A 27,571-nucleotide genomic window follows, 5' to 3' on the forward strand; every position below is an offset into this window, starting at 1 on the left:
ACATGTAATAAAAATACAGCTGATTGGAGTGTGAATGCAGTAATCACAGCTGGGACATTCACATCCTACCTAGGATCATGTTTAGCTCTGAACTGAATGTTCTGTAAATCAAACCTTGGGTTACTCTGAGAAATGCACTGAATTCTGCCTCCTCCCAGGCCTTAACAAGTGTTCATTCTCATTCCTTGTGATATATTAGCTCTGATGCTGGAGGCATTTGCATGATTTGCAGGTAAACAGCCTTGCTGAAGGGATGGGATTTTTTTAAGGTTTAGGTAAAATGCTGTTGTTACTTTTCTTTCTATAGTAGCAGAAGGTCAAGTATTAAATGCAGCTTTGATTTCCAAGTGAAAGACTTGTGCCCTGTTCCTTAGGGGGATACGATGGCTACCGTCCTTCCTTTTCCAACACTCCAAACAGCGGCTACACACAGCCCCAGTTCAATGCTCCTCGGGATTACTCCAACTACCAGAGGGTAAGCTACCTGTGGGGAGGGAAATACCTGTCAAAAGCACTAGAGCTGTTAGTGACATCTTCCTCTGGGACTTCCTTTATTGCTCAGGAAGACAAACTGCCCCTGTGTAGTTTGGAAGAGTTGAACACTAAAAATGCATCTGTTTATATTTCTTAGTTATATTGAGCAACACATCCTGTAACTGGAGAGAGCATTTGTCACTGCATGTTTTATTACAGCTGCTAGGCTCTAGTGGAAGTAAGAATTTATTTTTTAAAGATTATTTTTTGCTAATATAATGTTGCACCTTGAAGTTACAGATGTTTCATCAGTGCATATTGTTCTAAAATGTCCTTATTTTGCTGGCAATTAATAACAGAGTGCCCAGGTTTTATATTGTAACTTGTCACATTCCTTTGCTTCAGGATGGATATCAACAAAATTTCAAACGTGGCTCTGGACAAAGTGGACCTCGGGGAGCTCCTAGAGGTAATTTCCTGAGTAGGGAATAATTGATGTGGGTTGAGTGGAAGTTTTTGAGCCAACTTTTAAAGTTCGGCACTTAAAAGGCAACCTCACTCCTTACTCAGCAGCTCACAATTAAGAATAAGCTGACTTGAATTATTGGGATCCTGTGAACTGGTGGTGGAAGTTAAGTTGGCTGTTGAATGAGGAATTCTTGGAAAAGAAGCTAAAATAGCAATTGCTGTTCACATTCAGATGTTGTAGAACTACTTTAACTGTCTTTTATTAGTGAAAGCCTTGGGAAACAAACCCAGCAGACATAATGAGGCTGTAGTTAAGCTTCTAAATTATATTTTTGTCACATTTCCTCAGGTCTTTTTCTTAGTACATTTTTGATGATGGGACTGTTTTATCTCAATACAGACATTGCTGTGAGGGCAGCTGGAGGCTGTGCCCTGCATCTGTGAAACCCCGCTTGGTAGTTCAGCTTTGAGGGGTTTCAGTTTCTGTCCCTGCCTTGGTTCTGAGAGCCCTGAGGTGTGGAGCTGAGGCCTCTGGAGTTCAGTGCAACGCCGGGCTGTGCTGTGTCGGAATCCAGGACACCCCTCTGGGTGCCCTGGATGGCCAGAGCCGCTGGCAGGGGGCTCTGAGACCCTGGCATGCAGCCAAAGACACACGTGGGGTTTTGATCTTAGCCCGTGGAGCAAATTACCAACTCTGTATGAAGAATTACAAGCCACACACACAAGTTTAGATTGCATAGTAGAGATAGTGACGAAGTGAAAGGAAGGATTTTTGAGTGCTGTACAGGGGGGTTTTAAGCCTTGTACGCAGGGGTCCAAGTTTTGTACATGGGGGTCAAGAGTTTTAAGATGGAGGGATTTGGGTGTGCCCTGTCCTCCTCCTTTCTCCTTCCTAGCCTCCATGTCTTTGGTGATGTTGGCACTCACAGATTGGTTTAGAGTAGAAAGTCACCATTCAATATGGATAGTAGGCATTGGGGAGAAAGTACAAACATGTAACACGTAATGTGTGATATAAAAGATGGCACCAGCCCCCTGGGAGGGCAGTGTGCCTTTGTCTGAGCTGCTGAACGGGCCACAGCAGCTCAGGAGAAGAATCTTTTAGATAACCAACAATAAACAACCTAAAGAACAGACAACAGAAGACTACTGAGTCTTTCTTCGAAGGCACGGGTCGGAGGAGGGACTTTTCCATCTTTTGGGGTCACCCCAATCCAGGGGTGAAACCCCACATCTGGCGTCCCTGGGTGGGCAGGAAACACGACATGCTGGAGCTGAGAGTGTGTTTTAGGAAGCACAGCAAAGTCTGACTGAACAACAAAGTTCTGGTCTGAGTTCAGACCAGAAGATTCAGGACTATTTTGAAACTAACCAGATTTCCTGCAGAATTCAACCCCGAATTTGTGTTTTCTAGGTCGTGGAGGGCCCCCCAGACCAAACAGAGGGATGCCTCAGATGAACGCCCAGCAAGTGAATTAAACACGTTCACAGGATTCCGTTCAACGCCAAAAACACGCTGGCCAGTGTACAATACATGTTACCAGAAGAGTTATTATCTATTTGTTCTCCCTTACAGGAAGTTTGTTGTAAAGGGACTATTTTCATTACCCATAATGACAGGACTACAGTTGCCAGCTTTATATTCCCTGGATATTGAAAGGAACGAAACAACGTTTACTCTGCATGTTCTGTCCTAAGCATCATCTTGAGCCTTGCACATGAGATTCAAATTCCTCACCCTTGCTAAGAATAAAGCAAAAAAAGGCAATTTTCAGGGTGATCCAATCTCCATGGTTAACTGAAGTGGCAGGAAAAAGCAAAGACTCACTTCTGTCATTTAAAAGTGATTTAACAAAATTCTGATAAAATCTGCAAATCCATAAAGATTTACTGTGGTGACAGTTAAAAAAACTTAAATGTTCCCATGAAAGGATGGGAAAGGTGAAGTGTGGCTTGGTAGAACAACTGCATTTCAGCTTTTCCTTACTAAATCGAAGCACTGAACAGTTCAAGATGTGTAGTGATGCAATTGCCCTAAGTAGACAGGTGGGCTTAGAGGCAGTTTGTGACAAAGAAGAGGCACCCTTAGCTGCAGCACTCCTCATCACCAGGGCCCTGATTCCTGTGGCTATGGAGTTAAGAGCGCTTGCATAACTGCTAATGTAACTGTGTAATTAATTTCTTTTTTTTAGGAGACAAGGTGAAAAACAAAAAAAAAACAAAAAAAAAAAAAAAGGCTTTGATTTGGCACTTGGACAAAATTTTGCAACAAACCCTGAGCTATAATCTGGATGGCCACTGTATATTTGATGTGAAGTATTTAGATATCTCTTTGAAACACTTTTAAGTTTCTTTGATAGCAATGACTTTTGTAAGGATTGGTATTCTCTATCATTCCTTACGACTTGCACATTGTCTGTCACTAATACTTGACCTTGCTGTATTATCACCTAAATAACTGATGCCGGTACTGATGGAAATCCCTAATGGATAATCATAACACTTTTGGTCACATGTCCTTTTGTCTTTCCTGCAGCCTTGAAGGTTTTAAGAAATCTCAAATGCCCGCTGCTGCTGCCCTTCCAATTGCTGTCTTTTGAAAAGCACCAGTCTGTGTTTGAGTTGATTTCCCCTTTTCAGGGAAATGACAGCCAGCAGTTACAGTTCTAATGGTATAAGCAAGATAAATAAAACATGTTTATAAAAATTGTATCCTGGAACACTGGTTTTCAACAGCTGAAACAGATTCAATGTGATGGGGTGACATTTCATAAGGTTTTTTTTCTTTCTTTCTTTGGTTTTTCCCCCCAATAGTCTCTTTTTCCTGACTAGATGTAAACCCTCCTCCTCTTTTTCTGGTTTTACTCTACTAGCTGTGACTTCTGGGAAGCTTTTCTTTTCGATGGACTTTTCCTTTTTTTTTCCTTCATCAAGGCAGCGATGTATAAAAGACATGGCATAAGCCTAGGAGCTGGAAAATACCAAGTCTTATTCAAGTTGTACTGCATCCTTGTGGTATGATCTTTGGAATCACTTGTGCCTGCCTTTTGCGCACATGCACTCTCTCTGCAGTGGGGAGAATATTTTGATAGCTGCCTCCATAGAGGTGTTGGTAGTTCTGTTGCATTCTATAGCACGTGTGAGAAGAAAAGTGCTATATTGTCTGTTAAGTATTGCTCATCAAATCCTACCTGTGGAAAGGTGAAATTAAGGAACAGCTGCGTGGTGTTTAACTGTTCTGTACAAAACTGAAGGTTGTTTTCACACTCAGAGGGTCATTTCTACTTTGTATCACAACTGAACTTTCAGAACTTGCAGTCAGATACTTTTGACTTCGTTGTGAAGCAGTCTGGAACTCCATACAAATAGGTGGGATATCACTTTTCCGTGCCCTGTGTGAAGAGCACAAATGAAAAATGTTTTCACTGCGGGAAGTGATAAGCTTGTGAAGACCATATTCCACACCAGGCATCCTGAAACGGGGCTGATGTCTGGAAGCAGCAGTTTGAGTCAAGGCCTAGAACATTCCTAAACTGCAGTCCGGTGAGAAGTTGCTGTTCTGTGTCTTTTTTAGGAAGCTATTACTGAGATAATAGTCCCAACTGTTTTTTAACTGGAAAAAAAAATAAAAAGACAAACCTTTTAATGTTGAACTGATGTAGGAAAACAGTGAATTCTTTAAATTATTTTACTTTTCTTCATGCATCAGCTTTTAAATGGTTGGTAGAACACAAGCTGCTCAGCTTTCTCCATTGCACACCAAATGCTCCTTAAGGAACTTAATTGTGGTTTGTCAGTAAATGTGCACCATACTCAATCAGAGACCTCTGAACGGATCAGAACATTCCACCTTGAGTTTGGGGGGTTGGTTTGGGCTTTTTTTCCAACTTGAATTTATTAATAGAACGCTGGGCCTCTTCATTGAGAGACAAGTTTGTGAACCTCCTGTGTGCCAATGGCCCTTAGAGCAGCTGCCCTGCTGGTGGAGGAGAGGGAGCAAATCCCTGAGCTGTGAGCTGGGGATCTGCACGGAGCCCTTTGATCTCCACCTGTGATGTAGCAGAGTCCTGAAACATCGGTGGGGTCGCACTCGGAGCCCTCGCTGCTCCTCTGCCTGCTCAGGCAGCTCTCAGTCTGTACCCCCTGGCTTGGCTCTAGCTCCGAGCTCCCTCCAGACCCCGAGCACTCCGAGGCACGTTTCTTTTGGGAAAGGTCCTGTTTAGAGCAAAGACTGTTGCCAGAAGTTTATGTTGAAGCAAAGCCGTGGCGGTTTGGGGCTGGCTCTGGTGCTGAGCCCCTTCTGGATGCAGGGACGAGCTGTTTATTCCATGGGCAGCTGGGGGGTGATCCTGGGGCTGGAAGGAGAGCGTGGGACAGGGCTGGGTCTGAGCCTGTTCAAACTTCTGCCTTCAGCCTCTTGCTTCCTCTTGGCTGCAATTCAAGGGTTTCTGAGCAAGTGATTTTTAAATCAGTGAGGTATTTCAGATCTTTGTACCTAATGTTACTGTGTCTGGGAAACTCAGATGCTTCCTAGACATCCTCCTTACTGAAAGCTGACCCAGAAATCATGAGCTGTTGTTTTGTACCTGAGGCCAGCCTGCTCCTGAGTATTTCTCCCGTGGTTTTGCTGTGTGCAGGCTGTTTTCTAAGAACAGTTCACCAGTGCAGCTTATGGATTTTGCTGTGGAGAGGGTTCTAAACGTCACTTAATCCCTGTTTTCTTCCCCAGATCCTGTCTTTTGTATGCAGCAATCTCTGAATCATCAGGCAGAGTAGTTGGAAGAGGATTGTTGGCTTTTGTTACTTAACCAGGCAATGTATCCTGCTGGGACTTAACCCTCAGAGAACCTTGTGTCCTTAAAAATGTGTCTTCTCAAAATGTCCCACCAACCTTAGGTTTTTAGGAAGATTGGTTGTGTTCCAGGTCTTTGGAGAAAGGATCGAGCTTCCCTTTCTCCCAAATGGCATTTGAGTAGAGAGAAGTTACTGAAGAGGTTCCAACTGCAGATAAATTCTACAAAGATGATAAATTGTACTGAAAAAGTCCTTAAAATTCATATGATTAAGAACAAATCGGGCAAAATCTTTGTGGTCCAGCAGAGCAAGATACAGAACCAGCTGGTTGGAAGAATCTTGATATTCCCCTCGCCCTGTTCATGAGGCTGCAGTCTCATCCTGGGAAATCCAGACCATCCCTCTTGCTGATGTGAAACTATTCTTGGGAGAAGTTTATTGCAAAGTATTGACATGGATGCTTGAGCTGGAGCTGAGGTTTGTCGCTGTGTGAAGGAGGCTGGTTTAGTTCCTAAAATCTGGGCACCTGTTTCTCCAGTTTTCCACCTGCACTGAGCATGGATGGGACTGAAAGGTTTCCCTTCACGTGAGCTGGCAGCAGTGAACTTGCAGGGATGTGCTGGGGAGGTGCAGGTGTCCCTCACTGATGGACCAGAACATCTGGAGAGCAAGGAGGAAATGAGCCCCAGCAACAAAACTCTCCTGTTGAACTTGGGGGACAATTTCCTTATTTAAATCTGGCCTTAAATACATTTGTGATTATTGTCTGGAGCTTTGCTGGGAGCTCCCTTCTAATGGTGTTTTTCCTGAAGTGACAGATTCGTTAAAGTGCATCTCAGCCCTCCATTGCTCTCACACTGATCTTGGCTGTCCTGGAGGCTGTGGCACAACTTCAGGCAAGGAGCTTTTGACTTGGACAAGAATAAGGGAGCTTTGGGAGCGTTCCCTTCCTTTGGTCAGCACGCTCTCAGCCCTGGAGAGAGCTAATTGCTTCAACTGCAACATTTTCCTGTTGGCCAACACGTTTTTGCAGAGGGAGGGAGGTGGGGAAGGTGCTTCAGATGTGTGTTTTTGGTGTGATGTGGAGAGTGTGAGGAGAAACTTCCTTTTGTAGACTGTTCATCTAAGGGCAGAGGTGCTATTGATGAGCCACTTCCAGAGGCTTTTTGAATAGAATGGTATTAAAATTCATGGCTCTCTGGATCCAGCCTTAAGGGAGGGAAGGAAATCTATTTTCCAAAGTCCCCTTCCTAAAAGCCACTTAGAGTAGCGTGTAGGAGAGCTGCACTAGGAAAACTAGAGCCTAACTTGGCATTTGGTTCTGAATTTAACTTTTTTTCTCTTGCTGCAGATTTTTTAAAGGCAAGATTCTCTTCCCCTCTCTTTTTAATACTCCTGGGTGAGTCAGAAGGGTGTCACTGGCTCGGTTCCAACCCTGCTGGCCCATTTCTACCCAAGAGGACACCTGGAATCTTGGTCTCAAGCTAAATTTTAGGAAATACCTGTTAGACTTTTATGAAATGAAAATGTACTTCCTCTTTTGAAGCTCTTGGATTTTAGAATGAATTTTAGTAATGCTTCTAGCACATAAAATAAGTGTTGAGACTTTTTAGTTTGTTGTCAGGTTTAAATTTTCTGATGGCCTTAAACATACCTGTATATATGTCTTTGCAGTTCTTTAACTCAGCGTTGGAAACAAATTGGTCCATGGCTTATGTAAACACTTGACAAATAAATCTATTTAAATGTTTTATGTCCTTCCCTTTTAAGCAAATATTTCATACCTAAAGGGATTGTCTTGCTACACTTCCGTTGCATTGGTGGTTTTGTCTCAGTGGCTGGGTTTAACTGGGTTCACCTTAAAAACAAAAAAATTGTTCTGCAGCCTTTATGATTATTAATTCAGTATTTTTATCATATTTTTGTTATGTTTTGAAACAACCCCGAATACATCCAGTGGTATTAAACACATTTTTCCTACGCTGTCCCCTGGTTTTAAATACTTCATTGTCCGAATGTTCAAGTTAAAGAAAAAAAGGCAGCATTAAAAGCTAAGAATAAATATCTATGCAAATAGCTGGGCTCAACTTTGGTATTGAAAGGTTAGAACAGCTTGAGAATTAAATTCCATGTTTCTGGAATTTCAGCTCAGGTTGATAAATCATTTTCTTCTTGCTGCTCCACGGCTGTGCAGCTTGGGATTTCGTAGGGAAAACTTTCCAACAGCTCTGGTGGATTTATTAAGAAGCAGAGTTAAATGTCAGCAGCTCCCTCCTCTTCCTCATGAGCAGGATTCCTGATATTCCCTGGGGGGTCACCGAGTGTCCTGGAACAAGGAATCCTAAAGATTTAAAGATTTATTCTTTCCTGGAGGTGTTCTGTTTGCTCTCTGCACTCTTGTTTCCTTGGGAAAACTGCCTCCAAATGCCCTTTTAAATATATATATATATATATATATATATATATATATATATATATATATATATATATATATATATATATATACACACACACACACACATATATATATATATATTTGGTTTTGTCATCTCTTCCCAGGAGCAAAGGCCACCCAGCACCCAGATTAAGAGCTGGCAGGTGTGGAAATGGAATTATCTTTATAAAATAAAAAATTTAGAATTTATAAATGCTGCTCTTTGTGCCCACTACGCCTGGAGGGGTCACAGGCAGGATCTGTTCAGAATAAATTGTTAAAAAAAAATGAAATGGGTGTTGCCGTTATGGGGGAAAGGAAAAGGGGGAAAGGAAAGGAAAAAAAGGGGGAAAGGAAGAGGGGAAAGGGAAAGGGAAAGGGAAAGGGAAAGGGAAAGGGAAAGGGAAAGGGAAAGGGAAAGGGAAAGGAAAGGAAAGGAAAGGAAAAAAAGGGGGAAAGGAAAAGGGGGAAGGGAAGAGAAAGGAAAGGAAAAGGGGAAATGGGAAGGGGAAGGGGGAAAGGGGAAGGGGAAAGGAAAGGAAAAGGGGAAAGGGGAAGGGGAAAGGAAAGGGGAAGGGGAAAGGAAAGGGGAAGGGGAAAGGAAAGGGGAAGGGGAAAGGAAAGGAAAAGGGGAAAGGAAAGGAAAAGGGGAAAGGAAAGGAAAAGGGGAAAGGAAAGGAAAAGGGGAAAGGAAAGGAAAAGGGGAAAGGAAAAGGGGAAAGGAAAGGAAAGGAAAGGAAAGGAAAGGAAAGGAAAGGAAAGGAAAGGAAAGGAAAGGAAAGGAAAGGAAAGGAAAGGAAAGGAAAGGAAAGGGAAAGGAAAGGAAAGCTGTGGGCGGAAGGGGCTGTTCTGTGTCTCGCAGGGATTTTGGGAGCTGGCGGGGCACAGGAGTCCTTTCCCGTGCGGAAAGCCACTTTGAGTCACTGTGCTAGAGAGCTCGATCCCCAGCAGGCTGTGTTTCCGGGCCGCTTTTACACAGATGTGTCTCTAGGAACGCACCCTCGCACGCGTCGCGCAGGCGGCCGCCGCGGGCAGCCCCGGGGTCCTCCCACGGCGCGCGGCGCCCGCGCCCGGCCCCACGCGGCTCCCACGTGGTGCGGCACGAGAGGGGCCGGGCGGAGCGCGGGGAGAGCCGGGAACAGCGGCGGGAACCGGGGAGAGAGCCGGGAACAGCGGCGGGAGAGCCGGGAACGGCGCCGGGAACAGCGCCGGGAGCCGGGGAGAGAGCCGGGAACAGCGCCGGGAACAGCGCCGGGAGCCGGGAACAGCGCCGGGATCAGCGCCGGGAGCCGGGGAGAGAGCCGGGAACAGCGCCGGGAGCCGGGAACAGCGCCGGGATCAGCGCCGGGAGCCGGGGAGAGAGCCGGGAACAGCGGCGGGAGCCGGGGAGAGAGCCGGGAACAGAGCCGGGAGCCGCGGAGAGAGCCGGGGAGAGCCCCGGGAAGAGAGCCGGGAAGAGCTCCGGGAGCCGCGGGAAGAGCTTCGGGAAGAGCCCCGAGAGCCGCGGGGAAAACCCCGGGAAGAGCTGCGGGAAGAGCGCCGGGAGCCGCGGGAGGAGCCCCGGGAGGAGCCCCGGGAGGAGCCCCGGGAGCCGCAGCCATGCAGCGGCGCAAGGTGGACAACCGCATCCGCGTCCTGATCGAGAACGGCGTGGCGCGGCGGCAGCGGAGCCTGTTCGTGGTGGTGGGCGACCGCGGCAAGGACCAGGTACCGCCGGGCCGGGGCTCCCCAGCCCAGGGAATGCCCCCAGGGTCCCCACGACTCCCCCTTTGGATATTACTGATAGAGCTGCTCTGAAGGAGTAACCGAATTAACACAAAATGACAAAAACAATCAAATGCGCGCACAAGACAGTTTTCACAATGCGAACAATTCTGAGTCCCCAGTGTCCAGACATATTTTCTGGAGCGTCTTAGAGCTGGCAGGAGGGATGCGGGGTTTTCTTAGTATGGTTAATCAAGAAACTGAGTCAGGAGAGGGTTCTTTCCTCTCTGCCTCCAGCAGGAATTAAACCCTCCCGGGCAGAGCTGAGGGGAGGGAACTGGCAGGGACAGAGGGTTGGAAATGGTGTGTGAGACCCCCCTGAGGCATCTCCTGTCTGGGAGGCTCCTGAACATCGAATGAAGCTCAGGGCAGGCTGCGGATTGTGGGCTCGGTTTGGTTTTTTTTAAGCTGGGGCAAAGGATGTTAAAGTTTCTGGCCAGCTGGAGGATTTTTCCCCTGTGGTGGTTTCTCTCTCGGAGTGGGCTTTGAGTTGCCCCGCAGATGAAGCTGCTCAGTGAAGTTGTGTGGAGCAAATTCAGTGCTAAACTCCTTTCTCTTCAGGGACTCTGGCCTTGTGTTTTTCGAGGCGGGAGGGGAAGAGCAGCTCGGCAAACACTCGATGGTTTAGGACAAGACCATTCACAGAATCACAGAATTGTTCAGGGTGGAAAAGCCCTCCCAGACCACTGAGGCCAAAGCAGCCACTAACCCCCGTCCCCAAGGGCCACATCTGCGTGGCTTTTAAATCCCTGCAGGGATGGGGTCTTGACAGCCCACTCAGGGAAGAAATTTTGCCTTAAAACCAACCTAAACCTCCCCTGGCATAGCCTGAGGCCATTTCCCCTCCTCTTGTCCCTTGTTCCTGGGAGCAGAGCCCGACCTGGCTGTCCCTTCCCGTCAGGGATCTGTGCAGAGCCCCCTGAGCCCCCTTTTCTCCAGGCTGAGCCCCTTTCCCAGCTCCCTCAGCCACTCCTGGTGCTCCAGCCCCTTCCCCAGCTCCATTCCCTTCCCTGGACCTGCTCCAGCCCCTCCATGTCGTTCTTGCAGTGAGGGGCCCAAAACTGAGCCCAGGGTTTTGCCCTCCCCCGTGCTGAGCAGAGGGGAACAGAGGAACAACCCCTGCCCTGCTGCTCTGCTCTAACTGCTGTGGAGCTGACAATTCGTTTGTCTCCACTCTGTGGGCAAACCAAATGAACTGATTATTAAGAAAAATCCAAAAAGACTTGGAAAAGAATGGGTTCTTCGGGTGGCAGAGGAGGGATGTTGGCGTTATTTGCTGATGGGTTCTGGCATCTCCCAGCTCTGGTTGTGCTCGCTGAAGCCCTCTGTGGAAAATCCATATGAGTGGGTTATCCATTAGAGACAAAAGTGTGTTTAGCCTGGAATTTCCAGCGTTGGTTCTGGCAGAGAAGGGAGCTGAGGACACAGGAGGTAAAACCCAGTGTCCTGCAGCCCTGGGGTGGGCACAGACACAGCTTCGCTTGGTGCCAAGGGAGCCCTGTGTTCTCCAGGTGGGAACACAGCTGTAAAGTCAAGCCCAGAGGAACACTTTGCTTTGTGGTGTTCCCTGAGAGCTGTTGGTGAGTGCTCTGTGCCTTGGCAGGTCGTCATCCTCCACCACATGCTGTCCAAGGCCACGGTGAAGGCCAGGCCCTCTGTGCTCTGGTGCTACAAGAAGGAGCTGGGCTTCAGCAGGTGAGAGACCCCCGGCTCCTGCTGCTCCCTGGGGAGCAGGGCTGGAGGCTGAGGGCAGGGGTGGGAGGGAAGCCAGGGGAAATCTGCTCCTCCAGGACTGAAATTTGGCTTCCATAACAGAGTTGGCACCGGCAGAGAGTACCTCTGGTTTTTCTCCTGTAGCTCTAACTCTGACTCTGCTGCCCTGGGCCAAACTCCCCCTCGCCTTTTTAACCTCAGCACTTGGGTTCCTCATTTCTTTAACCTCAACACTTGGGTTCCTCAGTTCTTTAACCTCAAAACTTGGGTTCCTCACTTCTTTAACCTCAGCACTTGGGTTCCTCAGTCCTTTAACCTCAACACTTGGGTTCCTCAGTCCTTTAACCTCAACACTTGGGTTCCTCACTTCTTTAACCTCAGTCATATTTAGGACTGAGCTCTGACTGCCAAGGCTCAGCCTGAGCACGCCTTCCTCAAACCCCTTCCCAAGAAAACTCCTGTATGGTTCTTTTCCCCCTCCAGCCACAGGAAGAAGAGGATGAGGCAGCTCCAGAAGAAGATTAAGAGTGGAACTCTGAACATCAAGGATGATGATCCCTTCGAGCTGTTCATTGCAGCCACAAACATCCGCTACTGCTACTACAACGAAACGCACAAGATCCTCGGGAACACCTTTGGAATGTGTGTCCTGCAGGTCAGGAGCTCCTTGGCTGCCAAAAGGGCTCTACAATAAGCAGTTGAAATGTTGCAGGAGTGGGCTTTGTTGCTTCTGTCACTTCAGTTTTGGTGGCCTTGCTTATCCCTCTCGAGTTGTGTGAGGGTGAGGTGGCCTCGTGGGTGGGAGTTGGAGCAGGGTGCAAATTTCAGTGGGAATTAAACTGTGAGCAATAAAGCTTTTAGGCTTTCTGTGCCTTTCAGTAGGAGCCAGCTGCACTGCTGGACTCGGGGCAACTCTGAAGTTCTTTTTACTGCCCAGGATTTTGAAGCCTTGACTCCGAACCTGTTGGCCAGAACTGTGGAGACAGTGGAAGGTGGTGGGATTGTGGTGATTCTGCTGAGAACCATGAACTCCCTGAAGCAGCTCTATACAATGACCATGGTATGTGCAGCACAGTGGGTCTGTTCTCTGCCAGCAGCTGCCTTGAGGTGATGCTGGGTGGGTATTTATTGATTCTATTATGGGCTGTTATCTTCCATCTTCTTTCCTGCTCCTTCTTTCAGGAGTGGGAGGAGATGGGATGGGATTTGTTGCGCTCAGGCATTTCTGAAATGCTGCAGATGTGGGTGTTTCACCACCAAGTCAGGATCCTGTCTGGGATGTGCTGTGGATGGAAGTGGAGAGTCAAGAGGAAGGGAAGGAAGGGGTCACAATCCTGTAAATGTCACTGTCACATTTTCTTTCTGTTTCCTTCCCCTTTTTTTTTTTCAGGACGTTCACTCCCGGTACAGGACAGAGGCCCACCAGGATGTGGTGGGGAGGTTCAATGAGAGGTGAGTGGCTCAGAGTGCAAAGGAGCTGGGCTGGCAGCCCAAGGAAAGCATCAGGAGCAGCACTGGCTCTTCCTGATGGGAAAACATCCCATAGATCTCCATTGGAACAGGCCTTTTTCTGGGAGCTGGACTTGCAGCTCAGCTGTGGGGAGCTGTGAATACTCAGCTCTGGGGAGAATTCTCTGTGTTTAGAAGAGAGTTCAGATGAACCACCAGGGACTGCTGCTGGTGTTTTTACTGAGTTTTCTCTGCCTGCTCAGGTTCATTCTGTCCCTGGCCTCGTGCAAGACCTGCCTGGTGATCGATGACCAGCTGAACATCCTGCCCATCTCCAGCCACACTGCCAACATCACTCCTGTGCCCCCCCAGTCCCAGGTCAGTGAGTGATCCCAGCCCTTTTCCCTGCCACCAATCCCTCTGAGTTGGCCACAGGCTGTTAAAGATTTAAAAATATAATTTTTTTTATTTCCTCCTGATTTATATCAAAGGATGGCATTGGAGAGTAGAAGCAGAACGTTTTGCAAAAATTACGTGGGTGGAGCTTGGGGAGCTGTTTTTTCTCTATTTTGCTTATTTTTTTTAATTTTCTGTCCTATCCTTTTTGTGCTTGCCCAACTATTAGTATTAATAATAATTATTATTTTTATTATTAATAATAAATAATATTTATTAATTTTCCTGTACTGCTGCTTAGCCCAGTGAGGTGGAGCTTGATTGTGGTTGCATGGAGGGATTTCAAGCTGCTGGACAGAAGGGACAAGACCAATAAAAATACTTCTTTGGCAGCTGGAGGGTGGGAGAGCACTTTGGAAATAAGTATGTTGCAGACTTAGGACACAGCTGGAGGCTGTGGCAGGTGTTTCAATTTCTGAGTTACATCTGTCACATTCCAGGAAGAATTCCCTGAGGATAATCCAGACACGCGTTTGCACTGTTAGAAGTGTACCCTTTCATCACTTCAGTTGTAGACTGCAGTAAAGTGGAACCAGTTTTAAACAGAAATCTTGAAGCATTCAAGCTGTGCTGTGTGGCCTAAGAAATAACCAAGACAGGTTCTGTCAGAGATGGTAAAAACATTCTAATAGGGCACTGATTAAAAAATAAATTAATCAAACAACCTCCTTTTATCATTAGGCCAGCACTGACAGCAGCACAAATGCTTATCTGTTGGCTGGAGAGGCTGGTGCCTTTGGAATTTTAAGTGACACCCAGGAAAATCAGCCTTCATTCCCATCCAAAACTGGTTTTTGTGTTTGTGTCCGAGTTTATTGTTTGGCTCTGAAGGTCTTGGTACTGTTTTGGTATTGGTGCTGCAGTGGTTCTTCCCCCTGCGTGGACACTTCATGTGAGAGGTGTAACAAAGGTCATGAATGTCCAAAGACTAAAAAATGAATGAAATATTCAGAGCACTCTTCTTTAATCTGTTTTTCCTATCGATGTCATTCTGTAATTACCATGTACTGCAAAATCCTTCCCTTTTTTCCCTTCCAACCCTGGGGAAGTCAGGACTGGGGATCCTCTTTGTGACCATTCTCCTGAAGCTGCCTGGAAATTTAAGTGTTAAATATATGCCTGTCCATATAAATTCTCATGGTTTTGGGGAATACATTCTTCTTGGGGTAACTTTTCCTTCCAGATCCCTTTCTCTGCCTGCCCAAAGGTGTCAGAAGACACCACAAAGGTAGAATTGTGCTGAAATGCCCTTGGCTCATCCTGTTGTGTGCCCGTAGGAGGAGAGCCTGGGGCCCCAGGACTTGGAGCTGAGAGAGCTGAAGGAGAGCCTGCAGGACACACAGCCTGTGGGAGTGCTGGTGGATGGCTGCAAAACCCTGGATCAGGTTGGTGTGATGCCTCAGGTTTATATTTTTCAGATTCTTTACTGCTTTAGTGTGTAGTTCTGAGTTTCATGGTAGGGGATAGTAAGCTCTCTTCGCAGAGCAGGGAGACAAAACAAGGTAGGTAGACCAAGAATAAATGGTCCAAATTTCAGGCCCAAGATCATAAACAATGGCAGAATGAAGAGAGGAGAACAGGAAGGATGGGACTTCATGGGCTAAAGCCCATGGTTAATTGGACAATTAACCCCAATATGCAAATGGAGCAGACCTTATAAAAGTGAGAGACCTCGCGACCATTTTGTGACCATTTTGGTTCATCTTGGGTGCAGCCCTGGCTGGGCTCTTGTGCTGCCCAGGGTGGATCCATGGAGGCCTTTAATAAATCCCTGCTTTATCCTTTAACTCCATCTAGCCTCTGTTCTAGGGCAGCCTTCTCAAGGCATCAGGCGTGCTGGCCAGAGCTGAGCTTCTCTGCGTGTGGCAGGTCCCAGGGTGAGAGAAACTCAGACTCTGTTTTCTGGGGGCTTTCTGATCCTCAGGCAAAAGCAGTTCTAAAATTCATTGAAGCCATTTCTGAGAAGACCCTGAGGAGCACTGTGGCATTAACAGCAGCCAGGGGACGAGGGAAATCTGCTGCTTTGGGGCTGGCCATTGCTGGAGCAGTGGCTTTTGGGTGAGTGATCCCCCCTCCAATCCCTCAGGCCTTATCTGCATCCATGAGTTTAAAAAAAAACCCCAAACACAACCAAGATGGCAAGATTGGAATATATTTGTAATTTCCAATCTTAAATCCCTCATTTTTAATCTTGTATCTTTTGATACAAGATTGTATCTTGACAAGATTGTGTCTTTTGGTCAAATTTTTCTTAAAACTCAAAATAATCACACATTAATCAAGATCAGTGTCCATAGGAATCTGCTGTGTTTTGGTTATTAGATAATGTCACCCCTTCCTATTAAAAACCCATCCTGTTTAGTACTTATGTAGTAAAATTTGTTAGAAAAATCGTTCAGCTCTTGTTTGGTTTTTTTCTCTGCAGTTACTCCAATATCTTTGTCACATCTCCCAGCCCTGACAACCTCCACACTCTCTTTGAGTTCATATTTAAAGGCTTTGATGCACTTCAGTATCAGGTGAGGGGAGCAGACTGTTTTACAATATTTTCAAAGCTTTCCTGCTTAGGAAGTTTTACACCTCATCTGTGCTTTTGGCTACAAATGTTTGCTACCAGCCTTTTTCACCATGTTCTGCAAGAAAAGGAATCGTGGTAGAGTTGGTTTTGAGCAGGGTAAACCAGTTTCTTTGTGAAGCAGATTTTAACATCAGTAAATGATTTCCCAGTTCTCAGGCCTTTGAAGCTTTTATAAGAATTTTTTTTTTTGAGAATGTGAAATAACAATGTCAGAGCTTATTTTGATGATGATGGTAAATTATCTTTTTCTTAGATCTTGGCTTTTTATGTTGTTTAAAAATGTTCTTTTCCAGGAGCACCTGGACTATGAGATTGTTCAATCCTTAAATCCAGAGTTCAACAAGGCAGTGGTCAGAGTGAATGTCTTCAAGGAGCACAGGCAGACCATCCAGGTAATTGGCATTCTTACCTTTCCAGTTTTGTTCCTGGCTGTAGTTTTTGCCAGAGTTGAAGCTGTTTTGATTTTAAGCATGTTCATTCTGTGTGATGTGGAGCTGTCCTGGTGGGGTTTGCTGTAAGGCAGATCTTCAGGGAGTGACCTCCTCAAAATACCTTCTCTCTTCCAGAGAATAACTTGTAGATTACAAAGCTCCCTCGTGGGTTTCTCCCAAAACAAAAGCAAAGGAAGGTGAAAGGAGTGAAGCCTTAAGTTTTAGCTTTCATATTTTTCAGATTCTGTGCTGCTTTAGTGTGTAACTCTGAGCTTCATAGTAAGTAAGGTCTCTTCACAGAGGGAATTCCTTTTCCAGCTTGGGAACCAAGGGCAGCTGTGACAGCCTCAGGCCCAAAAAGCATAAACAGTGGTGAATTGAAGAGAGAAAAAGAAGAAGGAAGGGACTTCATAACCTAAAGCTGTAACTGGACAATTAACTCCAATATGCTAATGGACCAGAACTTATAAAAGTGTGAGACCTCATGACCAGTTGTCCATTTTGTGACCATTTTGGGTTCATCTTGGGTGCAGCCCTGGCTGGCTCTTGTACTGCCCAAGGTGGATCCATGGAGGTCTTTTGGTAAATCCCTGCTTTATTCTTTAACTCTGTCCAGCCTCTGTTCTAGGGCAGCCTTCTCAAGGCATCTGGAGCAGTGCAGGAAGAGGTTTTAGTGATTAGATTTCCTTTATTCTCCTCGCCTCTGCAGATGAATTCCTGTGGAGTTGTGCCAAACAAGACGTGTGAGCCAGTCCTTGTTAGAGCAGCATAACCCCTCTCCTGACTTTCTGCTCTTCCACATCTCAGTCTCTGGCTCGGTGTTTGAGGAGAACAGGGACTACAAAGAGCTTTCCAGGGCCCCAGCTTTGAGAGCCCTGGTGTTTCCCTGCTGGCAGCTGCTGGCAGTGACAGTGTCCCCTCCTTTGCAGTACATCCACCCTGCTGATTCTGTGAAGCTGGGCCAGGCCGAGCTCGTGGTGATCGACGAAGCCGCTGCCATTCCTCTGCCCCTGGTGAAGAACCTGCTGGGCCCGTACCTGGTGTTCATGGCTTCCACCATCAACGGGTAAGGCTGGAGCAGCCACTCCGTGCCGGGCCTCCCCAGAGCCCTGGATGGCTGCCTGGTTCCTGTGCTCGCTGCTTCAGGCTCCCTGTGTCCTGGTTCCCAGGTACGAGGGCACCGGGCGGTCGCTGTCCCTGAAGCTCATCCAGCAGCTGCGCCAGCAGAGCGCCCAGAGCCAGGTGACCCTGACAGCAGAGAACAAATCCACAGCCACTGCCAAGCTCACCTCAGGTACAGCACCTCTTGGCTCTGTGTCCCACGCAGCCTGTGTGTGTCCTGGGGCTGCTGTCAGCCTGATCCGTGGCTGTCCCACCCATCCGTGTGCTTTGCAGCTCTGGGAAGGGGCTTGTGTGGGGAAATGACAGAACTCTGCTGGCTTTCCCTCACAAGTTTCAGATGGAGGGTTTTTAAGAAGTGAAAAATCAGCATCTGACAGTTTTCTAATCTGGGAGCCCTTCAGAGCTCCTGTGGGTGCTTGTCTGGCTGTGGCTTCCAGCACTGAGTGTCTTTTGCAACCCTTGCAGCTCGCACGTTGCACGAGGTGTCCCTGCACGAGTCCATCAGGTACGCTCCTGGGGACCCCGTGGAGAAGTGGCTGAATGATCTCCTGTGCTTGGACTGCCTCAACATCACCAGGATCATCTCTGGCTGCCCTCTGCCAGACACCTGTGACCTGTATCCTCGCTGAAAGGTTCTCAGCCTGGTTGGTGGTTGGGATGAGCTCAGCACACGGTCTTTTCCCTAAGACCTCACTGCTGGAGTTAAGCTCTCGTAGCACTGGTGGTGGGTGCTGCCAGGACATCACCAAACCCCAGTTTTGCTGCAGAGGCAGCCTCGAGGACGGGTTGCATGAGGGGAAGCTCTTGTTGGAGTTACAAAAGGTTTATCTTTACAGGTGAAGGGTGTGAAAGCTGCAGACACCGCCTAACATCATTTGTTCTTGTAGATTAAGCTGTGGAGTCTAAGAGGACAAGCCAGCCTGTGGTCCAGATACTGAAAGTAAACCAACAGGGAGCTTTTTCCTGGTTCCCAAGGAGGTTTTTTCCTTAATCCCTGTGTTTAGATACTATGTAAATAGAGACACACTCTTTTGTTACCACAGAGCATCAGAAGTTTTCTTGCAGAGGCTGATGGCCCTCTATGTGGCTTCACACTACAAGGTAGGGCTCGGGCTTCTTGCATCCAGTTTCGTTCCCAATTTCAGTGTGGAATTTTCTTGTGCTTGTTATCGCAGCCTGGTTGACATTTCTCATCAGCTTCTGTTGCTTCTGCTTGCATGCAGAGCTGTGTTCTCCTTTCTCTGAGATCTCTGCCTCAGTCCTGGCTGTACACACTGGATTTCCAGATAGTCTGAAATATTTTTGCCTTGAGATAATGTGGAGACTAAAATTCTAAATGAGCCTCCCAGCTTGTCAGAATTTTATCAGTGCTGAACCTCATTTGCAGTTCTCTTTACCATGTCCTGGTGGCCTCAAGTTCATCACCTTTATGAGACTGAAAAGAGGAATAATTCATCTCAAGGTTTCAAGACCAGGGTTGATCTGTAAATGTGAGTGGGGAAGTCCAGAAGTGCTGAGCTACTGAGTTCTAAAAATCTGAGGCTTAAAAAAGAAATTAGATTTGGTACTCAGGAGGTAAGGAGCTGTATGAAAACAGGAAGCTCAGGTTCATACATGTTAGAGCACAAGGTTTCCCTTGAGGAGAACAGATGCTGTCTGGGGATGTGATAGCCGTGAGTTGGCCTGGGAAGTTCCTCCATCCCTCAGCATTGTATGAGTTCTAAATTTCTTAATAGCTCTAAATTTGGAAAATAGAGTGATTGTTTAGAAATCAGCTGGACTTTAAAGCTCTCCTCAGGAAATAACCATTTGGGTAATACTCTCAGGCACATTTGTGGCATTTTTGGGTTTGTCCTGTGCAGGGCCAGGAGCTGGACTTAATCCTGATGGGTCCCTTCCAACTCAGGGTATTCTGTGATTCTCTGGACAGTTTTTGATCTTTCTGATGTCTTCCCCCTTCAGAACTCCCCCAATGACCTCCAGATGCTCTCTGATGCCCCTGCCCATCATCTCTTTTGCCTTTTGCCTCCTGTTCCACCCACCCAGAATTCGTTACCAGAAGTCCTGGCTGTTGTTCAGGTAAGAGAACGACTCAAGTGTCAGTTTTGATTTGATCCTGGTCTGATGGAGCAGGAGGAAGCATTGTGTGTGTGTGTGTGTGTGTGTGTGTGTGTGTTCATGGCTTTGTGTCTTTCCTGGCAGGTGTGCATGGAGGGAGAGATCTCCCGCCAGTCCATCATGAACAGCCTCTCCAGGGGAAAGAAAGCCTCTGGGGATCTTATTCCCTGGACCGTTTCAGAGCAGGTGGGTGATTTGGCTGTGCACTGGCACCCAGGGTGTATTTCGTGTATTTCTTGTTTCCAGAGTGCCCAGCTGTGTCCTTTAAATGGGCTCTTTGTCCCTTGTGCAGTTCCAGGATCCGGATTTTGGGGGCCTCTCCGGCGGGCGCGTCGTTCGCATCGCGGTTCACCCGGATTACCAGGGGGTAAAGTACCTGGGAGCGGGGACATGGCTCTGCAGCCAGAGCTCAGGAACAGGGCAAACATTGCAGTTCCTCCAGTTCTTAGCATTTTAAGCTCAGGGCACCAAACCAGTGCTCCCTAGGCAGCACTGGGAGCATCCCGATCCACTGTACACAACCCAGGGGTATTTACTGTGACATTACCGAGTGTTTGGCATTTTCTGAGTGCCAGAGTTAAGCCCCAAGAATTGCTACACAGCCCTGAGCTACCAGAGCTGATGCTGATTTCTTCTGTACTGTCCTTCTCCCTGGAGCTGCCACATGGCCAAAAAAAAAAAAGCATTTTTGCAGTGACTGAGTGATGGCTGCAGTGCTGATTGCTAGTGGGTTTTAAGGGGAGAACGCTGTTGCCCTATATTAAAAATCAGAGATCTCATTTTGGTTCCATTTGGTTGTTGCTTCTTCACAGATGGGCTATGGCAGCAGAGCTCTGGCTTTGCTGCAGATGTACTATGAAGGCAAATTCCCATGTTTGGAAGAAGAAACGGTTCAAAAGCCAAAAGAAATCACGACTGTGAGCAGTGAGGTATGGTAATTTATTTTTATTTTCTACCATGCTAAGCTGCGTAATTTCCCCTGTAACTGTCCACTCTGTAGGGAGGAAATACTCAGATTTGATTTTCATAGAGAGGAAGAGCTGTAATTTGCAGCTTTCTGTGGGGATTGCTGCTAACCCATTCCCACTTTCTTTTCCAGACTGTTGGTTTATTAGAAGAGGTTGTGACACCCCGGAAAGATTTGCCTCCTTTGCTGCTCAAACTGAGTGAGAGACAAGCTGAGCACCTGGACTATCTCGGGGTGTCTTATGGCCTGACACCCAGATTGCTCAAGTAGGACATGATTCTATTTCCCAGTTACATCTTGCCCTTCTTTAACAGATAATCAGCTTTACATGCCTGATTTTTCCAGGGTGTAGAAGTAAGAACAGCCTGTGATAGATAGGGAGTGGTTAAATCTCATCCCTGTGACCTGTAGAAACTTGAGGTGCTGCTGACTTCAGAGCTGGTGGTTTTTTTTTTCCCTGACTGATGTAAATGCCTTTCACAGCACCTTGAAAGTTTGTGCATTTTTTGACATTACACTCATAATTTTTCACCCCTCTGAGCTGGACCCTCTGTCAGGTGGGTGCTGCTCCTGCTTTCTGACAGAAACCTCATTTGCTCCGATTGTTGGAGTGTCTTAGAGACTTTTGCTTGCTCCTCACCAGCTGTCCTTGTACAGCAGATAAAATTGCATTTAACCACAATTTATTACTTATTTAGCTCCATAATTCTCAGTGTGTTCCTCCTTTTTCCCAGGTTCTGGAAGCGGGCTGGATTTGTGCCGGTTTATCTGAGGCAGACCCCTGTAAGTACCACACTGTTCCTGAGTGAAAATCCAGCCCTGCTGAAATCCCTGGGCGTGCATTCCAGTAGATTCTGTGACAAGGGGTTTGGGGCAGGAGGGTTTGCTGAGGCTGCTTTTAAGGCTTGGTTTATGTTCATTTTTGTTCTTTGGGTCTGTAGCTAACGAGTAGAGTTTTAGGGCTGTGAATGTGGGCCTCCAAGTAGTTTGCACATAAAAATTTAGAGCTGTTGAGGGCTGTTAACGTGGTTATTGGTAAAATAGCTGAGATTTACCAAGTTCTAGAAGTTCATAGGTTTTCCATTAAGTGGAGGTGGTCAGTAGCAGTTGATGCATTTGTTGGTGTTGATTTAGAAGGTATTTCCCTTCCTCAGCTGAGCACGGAGTGCAAAAGGCTCATGGGGGTGATGGGAAATCCACCACAGAATCACAGGACTGTATCTTATTTATCAGAATGACCTGACAGGGGAGCATTCCTGCATCATGCTGAAGATGCTCAATGAAGAGGACTCTGAGCAGGAGCCTTGGCTCACTGCCTTCTGGAAAGGTAACTCTGATCCTGCTGACTCTGCAGGAACCCTCTGGGCTGTTCATTATTCTAGAGGTGCACTGGGCTAATTTATTTTGTCCTCTTGCCCTGTAGATTTTAGGAGGCGCTTCCTTTCCCTGCTTTCCTACCAGTTCAGCAACTTCTCTCCCTCCTTGGCACTGAATATTCTACAGAACAAAAATATCAAACAGCAGCCCCAAGCACGTGAGTACCCTGGCTGGGACAGTGTGACAGAGCATGGCTGGAGCCTGGCAGCTCAATTTGCCGTTTTCTCAAGATGTTCAGCAGAGGAGAATCCTCTGGGGAGAACTTGGTACCTGTGTCCTGTGGGGTTTTAGTGTCTGTGCTGGCTGGAGGGTTTTCCTGCTGCAGCAAGGGAACAAACCTCTTTTACAGCAAAACCAGTGTGAATTGTTAAAGGCAAAGGAAAACTATTAAATACTTGAACACGTGCTAAATAAACACTGAGGTCCTGGGTGCTTGAAGTGCATTGCCAACCTTGCTGTGTTCCTCTGCTCCCCACCAGCCATCAGCCGTGCAGAGCTGGAGTCAGCCTTCATCCCGTACGACCTGAAGAGGCTGGAGATGTACTCCCGCAACATGGTGGACTACCACCTCATCATGGACATGGTTCCCACCCTTGCCAGGATGTTTTTCCTCAGCCAGATGGGAGACATCTCCCTGTCTGCTGCGCAGTCGGTGCGTGTGGGCGGGCTGGAGCGAGGGTCTGGGGGGTGAGGATGTGTGTCTGTACTTGCTCTGTGCCTGAAATTCCTGTCTCTTCCTCAGGCCCTTTTCCTAGGGATTGGCCTGCAACATAAATCTCTGGAGCAGCTGGAAAAGGAACTGGAACTGCCCAGCAGTCAGTTGATGGGACTCTTCAACAGGATCATCCGCAAAGTAGTGCAGGTGGGAGCAGCAGGACAAGCCTTGGTCATCTGGGACTATCATTCCAAAATTAACAGAAAATAAGACACTGAGAGAGAGCTGGGCATCCTTAACACATCCCCAGCTACTGACCATAAACTTCTTGGCAAGGTGGGGAAAATCCCAGCTGGAAAATGTGTGGCAGTGATTTAAATGCCCATGGCAGGGGGTTTGGAACTGGATGATCTTTAAGGTCCCTTCCAACCCAAACCACTTCCTGATTCTGTGTAGTGATTTCCCAGATAAGAGTGCTTGCTCATCTTGTGGTTTTCCATGTTGAAGTGCCCTGACCAGAATGCTGAGCAGACAATCCTTGTTGCCTGAGCCATTGTTCAGAGCATTGGTGGCATCTCAGCTTTCCTTGGAAAAAAATAAAATTGTTTTCCAATGTTGTCTAGAGGTAGACTTGAAATCCAGTAAATTAATTGAAAATATTTGGAACTGGTTCCTGGTTTTCTTTCTCTCTGAGGTTTAGGATAGCAAAGCTCCTGAAGTCTGGATTTAGGAGTTTATTGTAGAGGTGATAAATGGTGTTTTAAAAACCAAGTTCTTACATGTGCTGGCTTGTTTCATTTTCAGCTGTTCAACACAGTCCAGGAAAAAGCTGTGGAGGAGCAGATGGCAGCAACAAAGGATATTGTGATGGAACCAACACTGAAATCTTTAAATGATGATTTGGTAATTACAAACTTTATTCCTGGTTCATATGTGAACACTTCAGGGAGTTCACCTCAGGCCAGAAACATTAAATTTTCTTGGATGGAAAGGGTTCCACGCCACATCTGGCACTGTAAGGGAGTTAAAACCTGACAGGTTTGCATTTTGTGCACCTGGAGTTGTGCTTTAAGCTGCACCGTGGGGTTTTCAGAGAAAACTACAAGTCTGTGTGTACAAATAACATAAAAATGCAATTAGATAAAAGAGAGAAGCTATTCAGGACCAGCTGGTATTTGTTTTAGAGGATGTATTTGTGGGAAGAAGCATTTTCCTGTCATTACAAAGTCATTCTTGCCATCAGGACCTAATGCACATTGTGCTGTCCTGTTGCAGGAGGAGGCTGCAAAGGAATTCCAAGAAAAGCACAAGCAGGAGGTGATGAAGCTGAAGGAGATGGACCTTACACAGTAAGAATTCATCTGCCTGGGTTTCAAATCCAGTTTTTCCCTGGGTGGAATGCTGGGTCTTGCTGGGATTTGTGCACAAGGCTGTAGGTGCAGTGAACCATCAGTAAATGAGAACCAGTGTGTAAAACAGCAGTGGGTAAAACATAAAAAAACCCCAAATCAACACAAAAAGGGCAACCAAGCAGAGCTTTTATTAAAGTGTCAGCGGGTTTCTGTCTTTCTGCACCAACAGGAGTTACAGATGCCACTGATTGTCTCTCTTCCCTCTCCTCTCCCACTTTTTGTCTTATAAACACTGTTCACTGTGCTGATTTCCCAGGGAGCTTGTCTGGCTTGGCTCTGAATTGGTCTCTGTTACATCTGGCAAAGGGAATAAAAGCTTGGTTGTCATGTTTGAAGAATATTTGGTTGTGATGTTTGAAGAAAGGACAAGAATGGATGTGATTTGAAGTGACTTGCATAAGGAAAATAATACAACCAGAATGTTTTCAAATTGATTCCATTTTGTAGCATTGATAGTGCTGCATACCTTTTTGGCATTTTGGACCATGTTTCCTTTTTGTTTTTCTCCTCAGCCAGAAAAAGATTTTTGTTCTCCATGAGGAGAGAGAGACAAAAATCTATTTTGAATTCTTTTCAATGCAGGTTTCAATACTTTTCAATGTCCAGCATTGTTCAGCTTTCTGGACAAAGCCTTATCTATTCCAAACCTCCCAGAACTTGAGATGGAGAGCAGTCACTCCATTTTGCTACACAAATGCTTTGCCTCTTTAAATCTGGGTGTCATTTCCAGGGTGCTTGAACACCCAGGCAAGGCCCACAGGACATGAGCTTATTTGAGTAGCAATTCTTGTCCCTATTTCTCTTCTCAAAAGCAAGCTGCAGCTCTTCACTTTTTTCCAGACTGATTTAGGAAAGCTTTCCCATGCCAGCTTTGCCTGACTTGGTGTGTGTTTCCCAAATCCAGTTTGGTTGGGTGCTGGCCCAGTGGCTTTGTTTGCAGAGTAGTGTGTGCCTGACAGTAGAAACACCTTATTTTTATGTTGTTTTCCTCTGTGCTAACAATTTGACTTGACTTTCCCTCACCTTTCCCACTTAGGTACATTATCAGGGGGGATGATGAGGAGTGGAACGAGGTGCTGAGCAAGGCAGGACAGAACGCTTCCGTCGTCAGCCTGAAAAGGTAAAGGAAGTTGAAATTTTCCAGAGATCTCTCCTCTTCCTGCTGGCTTTGTTAAATGTTTTCCAAAAGAGTGAAGCCTAAGGGTTGAATGCAGGTTAAGTGAACTCAGTGTCCTGGCTAGATCCTCAGTTTTCCTGGGGGATTGGGATGTTAGCAGCTGCGAGCTCCACTACCCAGTGTTTCTGTGTTGCTCTAAGGATAGTCCTCTCTTCATTGACTTGTTTAATTCTGACTCTGTTGCTGATGATCTGATCCTGACCCCACACAGAAGGTGGGACTGTTCCTCCCTTGGGTCACTCATCCCACCTGACTGCCCAATTTGCTTTGGGATCTAACACTGAGTGGCAGCCCGTGGAGAAAATGCAAATTTAGAGAAGAATTCTTTCCAAAGTGAGCTTGAGGCTGGAAAATGTCTGTATTTCTACAATTCCTTAGTTCTCATCCATCTTTTTTCTTCTGCCCTGCCCAGCGTGTAATTTTCCCATATTTTTCCTTGGGGATTTATAGCTGAGACTTCCCTGCTCACTTATTTCCCCTTCCTGGAGTGCCTGACAGCTCAAGTAATTATATGATCTCTGTTCCACTCTTTCATGGTTTTTTCCATGAATGCTGGAAGCTGTTAGTTTCCAAAAGCCTTGCAGGAAGGAGAGAGCCTTAGCAGTTGCTATAAGATAAAGATCAGAGCTGGGAATTCTGTATGTTGGCTTGAGTCAGAATTCAGTGCAGGGATTAAAAATTGAATGTTTAAAACTATCAGAAGTAGTTTCTCTTCTAGGTACTCTACAATCCAGATGCCCCATTTAGGACAGATAAAGTTTTGAAAAGCAAAGACAAGAGCTAAAAGCTAAAAATCAAGATCTTCTCGTCACTATAAAATGATACTATGAATTCTTGAGGACACTGTAAAATCTAAGGCTCTTGTTTGTGCTTCTTCTAGCACCAAGTTTAAATTTTCTCCCTCACTCCTATATTACAACGAAAATTTCCCTGCTGGATGGCAAGCCAGTGTATCTTTAACAGATGTTTTGTTCCTGTTTTGCAGTGAGAAGAAAAGAAAACTAGAAACAGCACGAGGACCCAAGCAACAGAAGAAATTTAAGAAGACTAAAGATCTAAAGCAGAAGAGGAAGAAATGACTTAAAAGCCAGTCAATGAACTTGAATGAATAAGTGCTGGGTCTGTAATTAAGAAGCCCCGTTCTCCTCTAAAGCAAGAGACTATTTTGGAGGGAAGAAAAACCCTTGGAGGCATTTTTCAAGTGTTTGTATTGTGGGAAGAGCAGTGTTCAAGTGTTTGTGTGAAGATTTTTATAGGAGGGTGACTGCAGAGTGTGAGTGAGGAACTGGAATGCCCTGAGATGTGATGAAGGTGCTTGAGCAGCTCCAACATTCCCATTCCAAGAGGGCAGATCTGTAAACTTCCTGCATCTTTAAGGTTCTGTGGTTCATTAAACAAGAGCTTGGACAACAAAGGACAGAAATGTGACTCTGCCTTGATCTTTGAAGCTGCTGGTTCTGGTGATCCTTTGGAGCTTGAGGAGGCTTTTTTGTGCTTTGTATTTGGGGCTGGCTGGTCACTGCACACTCACTCTGCCTCCCTGCTGGCCTAGAGCTGCCCCTTGGCTGTGGTGGAAAGTTTTGTGTTCAGGTTGCCAGAAATCAGCACTATTTTACCAAAACCTGGTTGTGGCATCTCCTCTTTGACCTCAGGGGCCAGTTGAGCAGCCAAGCACTGAATTCCCAGCAGCTCAGCAGTAACTGTGCCAGTCTGGAGCTGGGACTGGCTGTGACTCTGGCTCTGCTGCCTCTCAGACTCCAGAGCCTTCAAATCCAGGGCAGACCTTTGCCATGGAGTGTCCCAATCCCAATCCTGAGAGCCCTGATGCAGTGCCTTGATATCCTAGTGGCTTTTTGCTGTGGGGGTTTGGAACAGAGCCCTTCCTGCAGCTGAGGCACAGCTGTGTTGTATTGACTTGCAGATCTCACAGCTCCTTTTCCTGGCAAATCCTGAGGTAAGGACAGCTTTTCTTCTCTAGGAGGCTGGTTTTAGTTAAACACAGCCCGTGCCTGCCTGTGGTTTGGAAGCCTCTGTGGTGTGCCACCACAGTTGGTGGCAGTGACACATCCCTGAGCAGGGACATGTGCAGCTGCAGCCCTCAAAGAGGGGCTGGGATCACCCAGCAGCACTGCCAGGGCTGTGGTGGCCACTGGCTGCCCTGGACTGGCTCCAGAGCTCTTGG

General features: G+C 46.7%; 2 protein-coding genes across 4 annotated transcripts in view; both read left to right on the top strand.

Moving 5' to 3' along the window:
* The window catches only part of CAPRIN1 (cell cycle associated protein 1), a 28,083-nt gene extending 23,484 nt beyond the window's left edge, over window positions 1–4,599 (top strand). For all 3 annotated transcript variants that reach the window (XM_038138109.1, XM_038138108.1, XM_038138110.1), the window contains 3 exons: window positions 375–475; window positions 880–943; window positions 2,357–4,599. In XM_038138109.1, coding sequence (XP_037994037.1) covers window positions 375–475; window positions 880–943; window positions 2,357–2,421 — 230 coding nt within the window. In that variant the 3' untranslated portion in view covers window positions 2,422–4,599. The remainder of the gene's footprint in view (window positions 1–374; window positions 476–879; window positions 944–2,356) is intronic.
* A 4,770-nt stretch (window positions 4,600–9,369) lies between these two features.
* On the top strand, window positions 9,370–26,803 carry NAT10 (N-acetyltransferase 10). The gene is made up of 29 exons (XM_038139429.1): window positions 9,370–9,382; window positions 9,603–9,877; window positions 11,538–11,629; window positions 12,131–12,302; window positions 12,585–12,707; window positions 13,038–13,099; window positions 13,360–13,474; window positions 14,830–14,937; window positions 15,477–15,610; window positions 15,978–16,071; window positions 16,424–16,522; window positions 17,491–17,627; window positions 17,731–17,855; window positions 18,149–18,299; window positions 18,688–18,784; window positions 19,646–19,762; window positions 19,886–19,987; window positions 20,094–20,168; window positions 20,614–20,730; window positions 20,901–21,034; window positions 21,503–21,551; window positions 22,002–22,095; window positions 22,192–22,302; window positions 22,625–22,797; window positions 22,888–23,007; window positions 23,605–23,703; window positions 24,076–24,149; window positions 25,249–25,332; window positions 26,375–26,803. Exons 2-29 carry the CDS (start codon window positions 9,770–9,772, stop codon window positions 26,466–26,468), a joined length of 3,060 nt encoding a protein of 1,019 aa, XP_037995357.1. The 5' UTR covers window positions 9,370–9,382; window positions 9,603–9,769; the 3' UTR covers window positions 26,469–26,803.
* The last annotated feature ends 768 nt before the right edge of the window (window positions 26,804–27,571 follow it).

This window comes from Motacilla alba, chromosome 5 (assembly GCF_015832195.1).
Source record: "Motacilla alba alba isolate MOTALB_02 chromosome 5, Motacilla_alba_V1.0_pri, whole genome shotgun sequence".
NCBI classification, from domain to species: domain Eukaryota; kingdom Metazoa; phylum Chordata; class Aves; order Passeriformes; family Motacillidae; genus Motacilla; species Motacilla alba.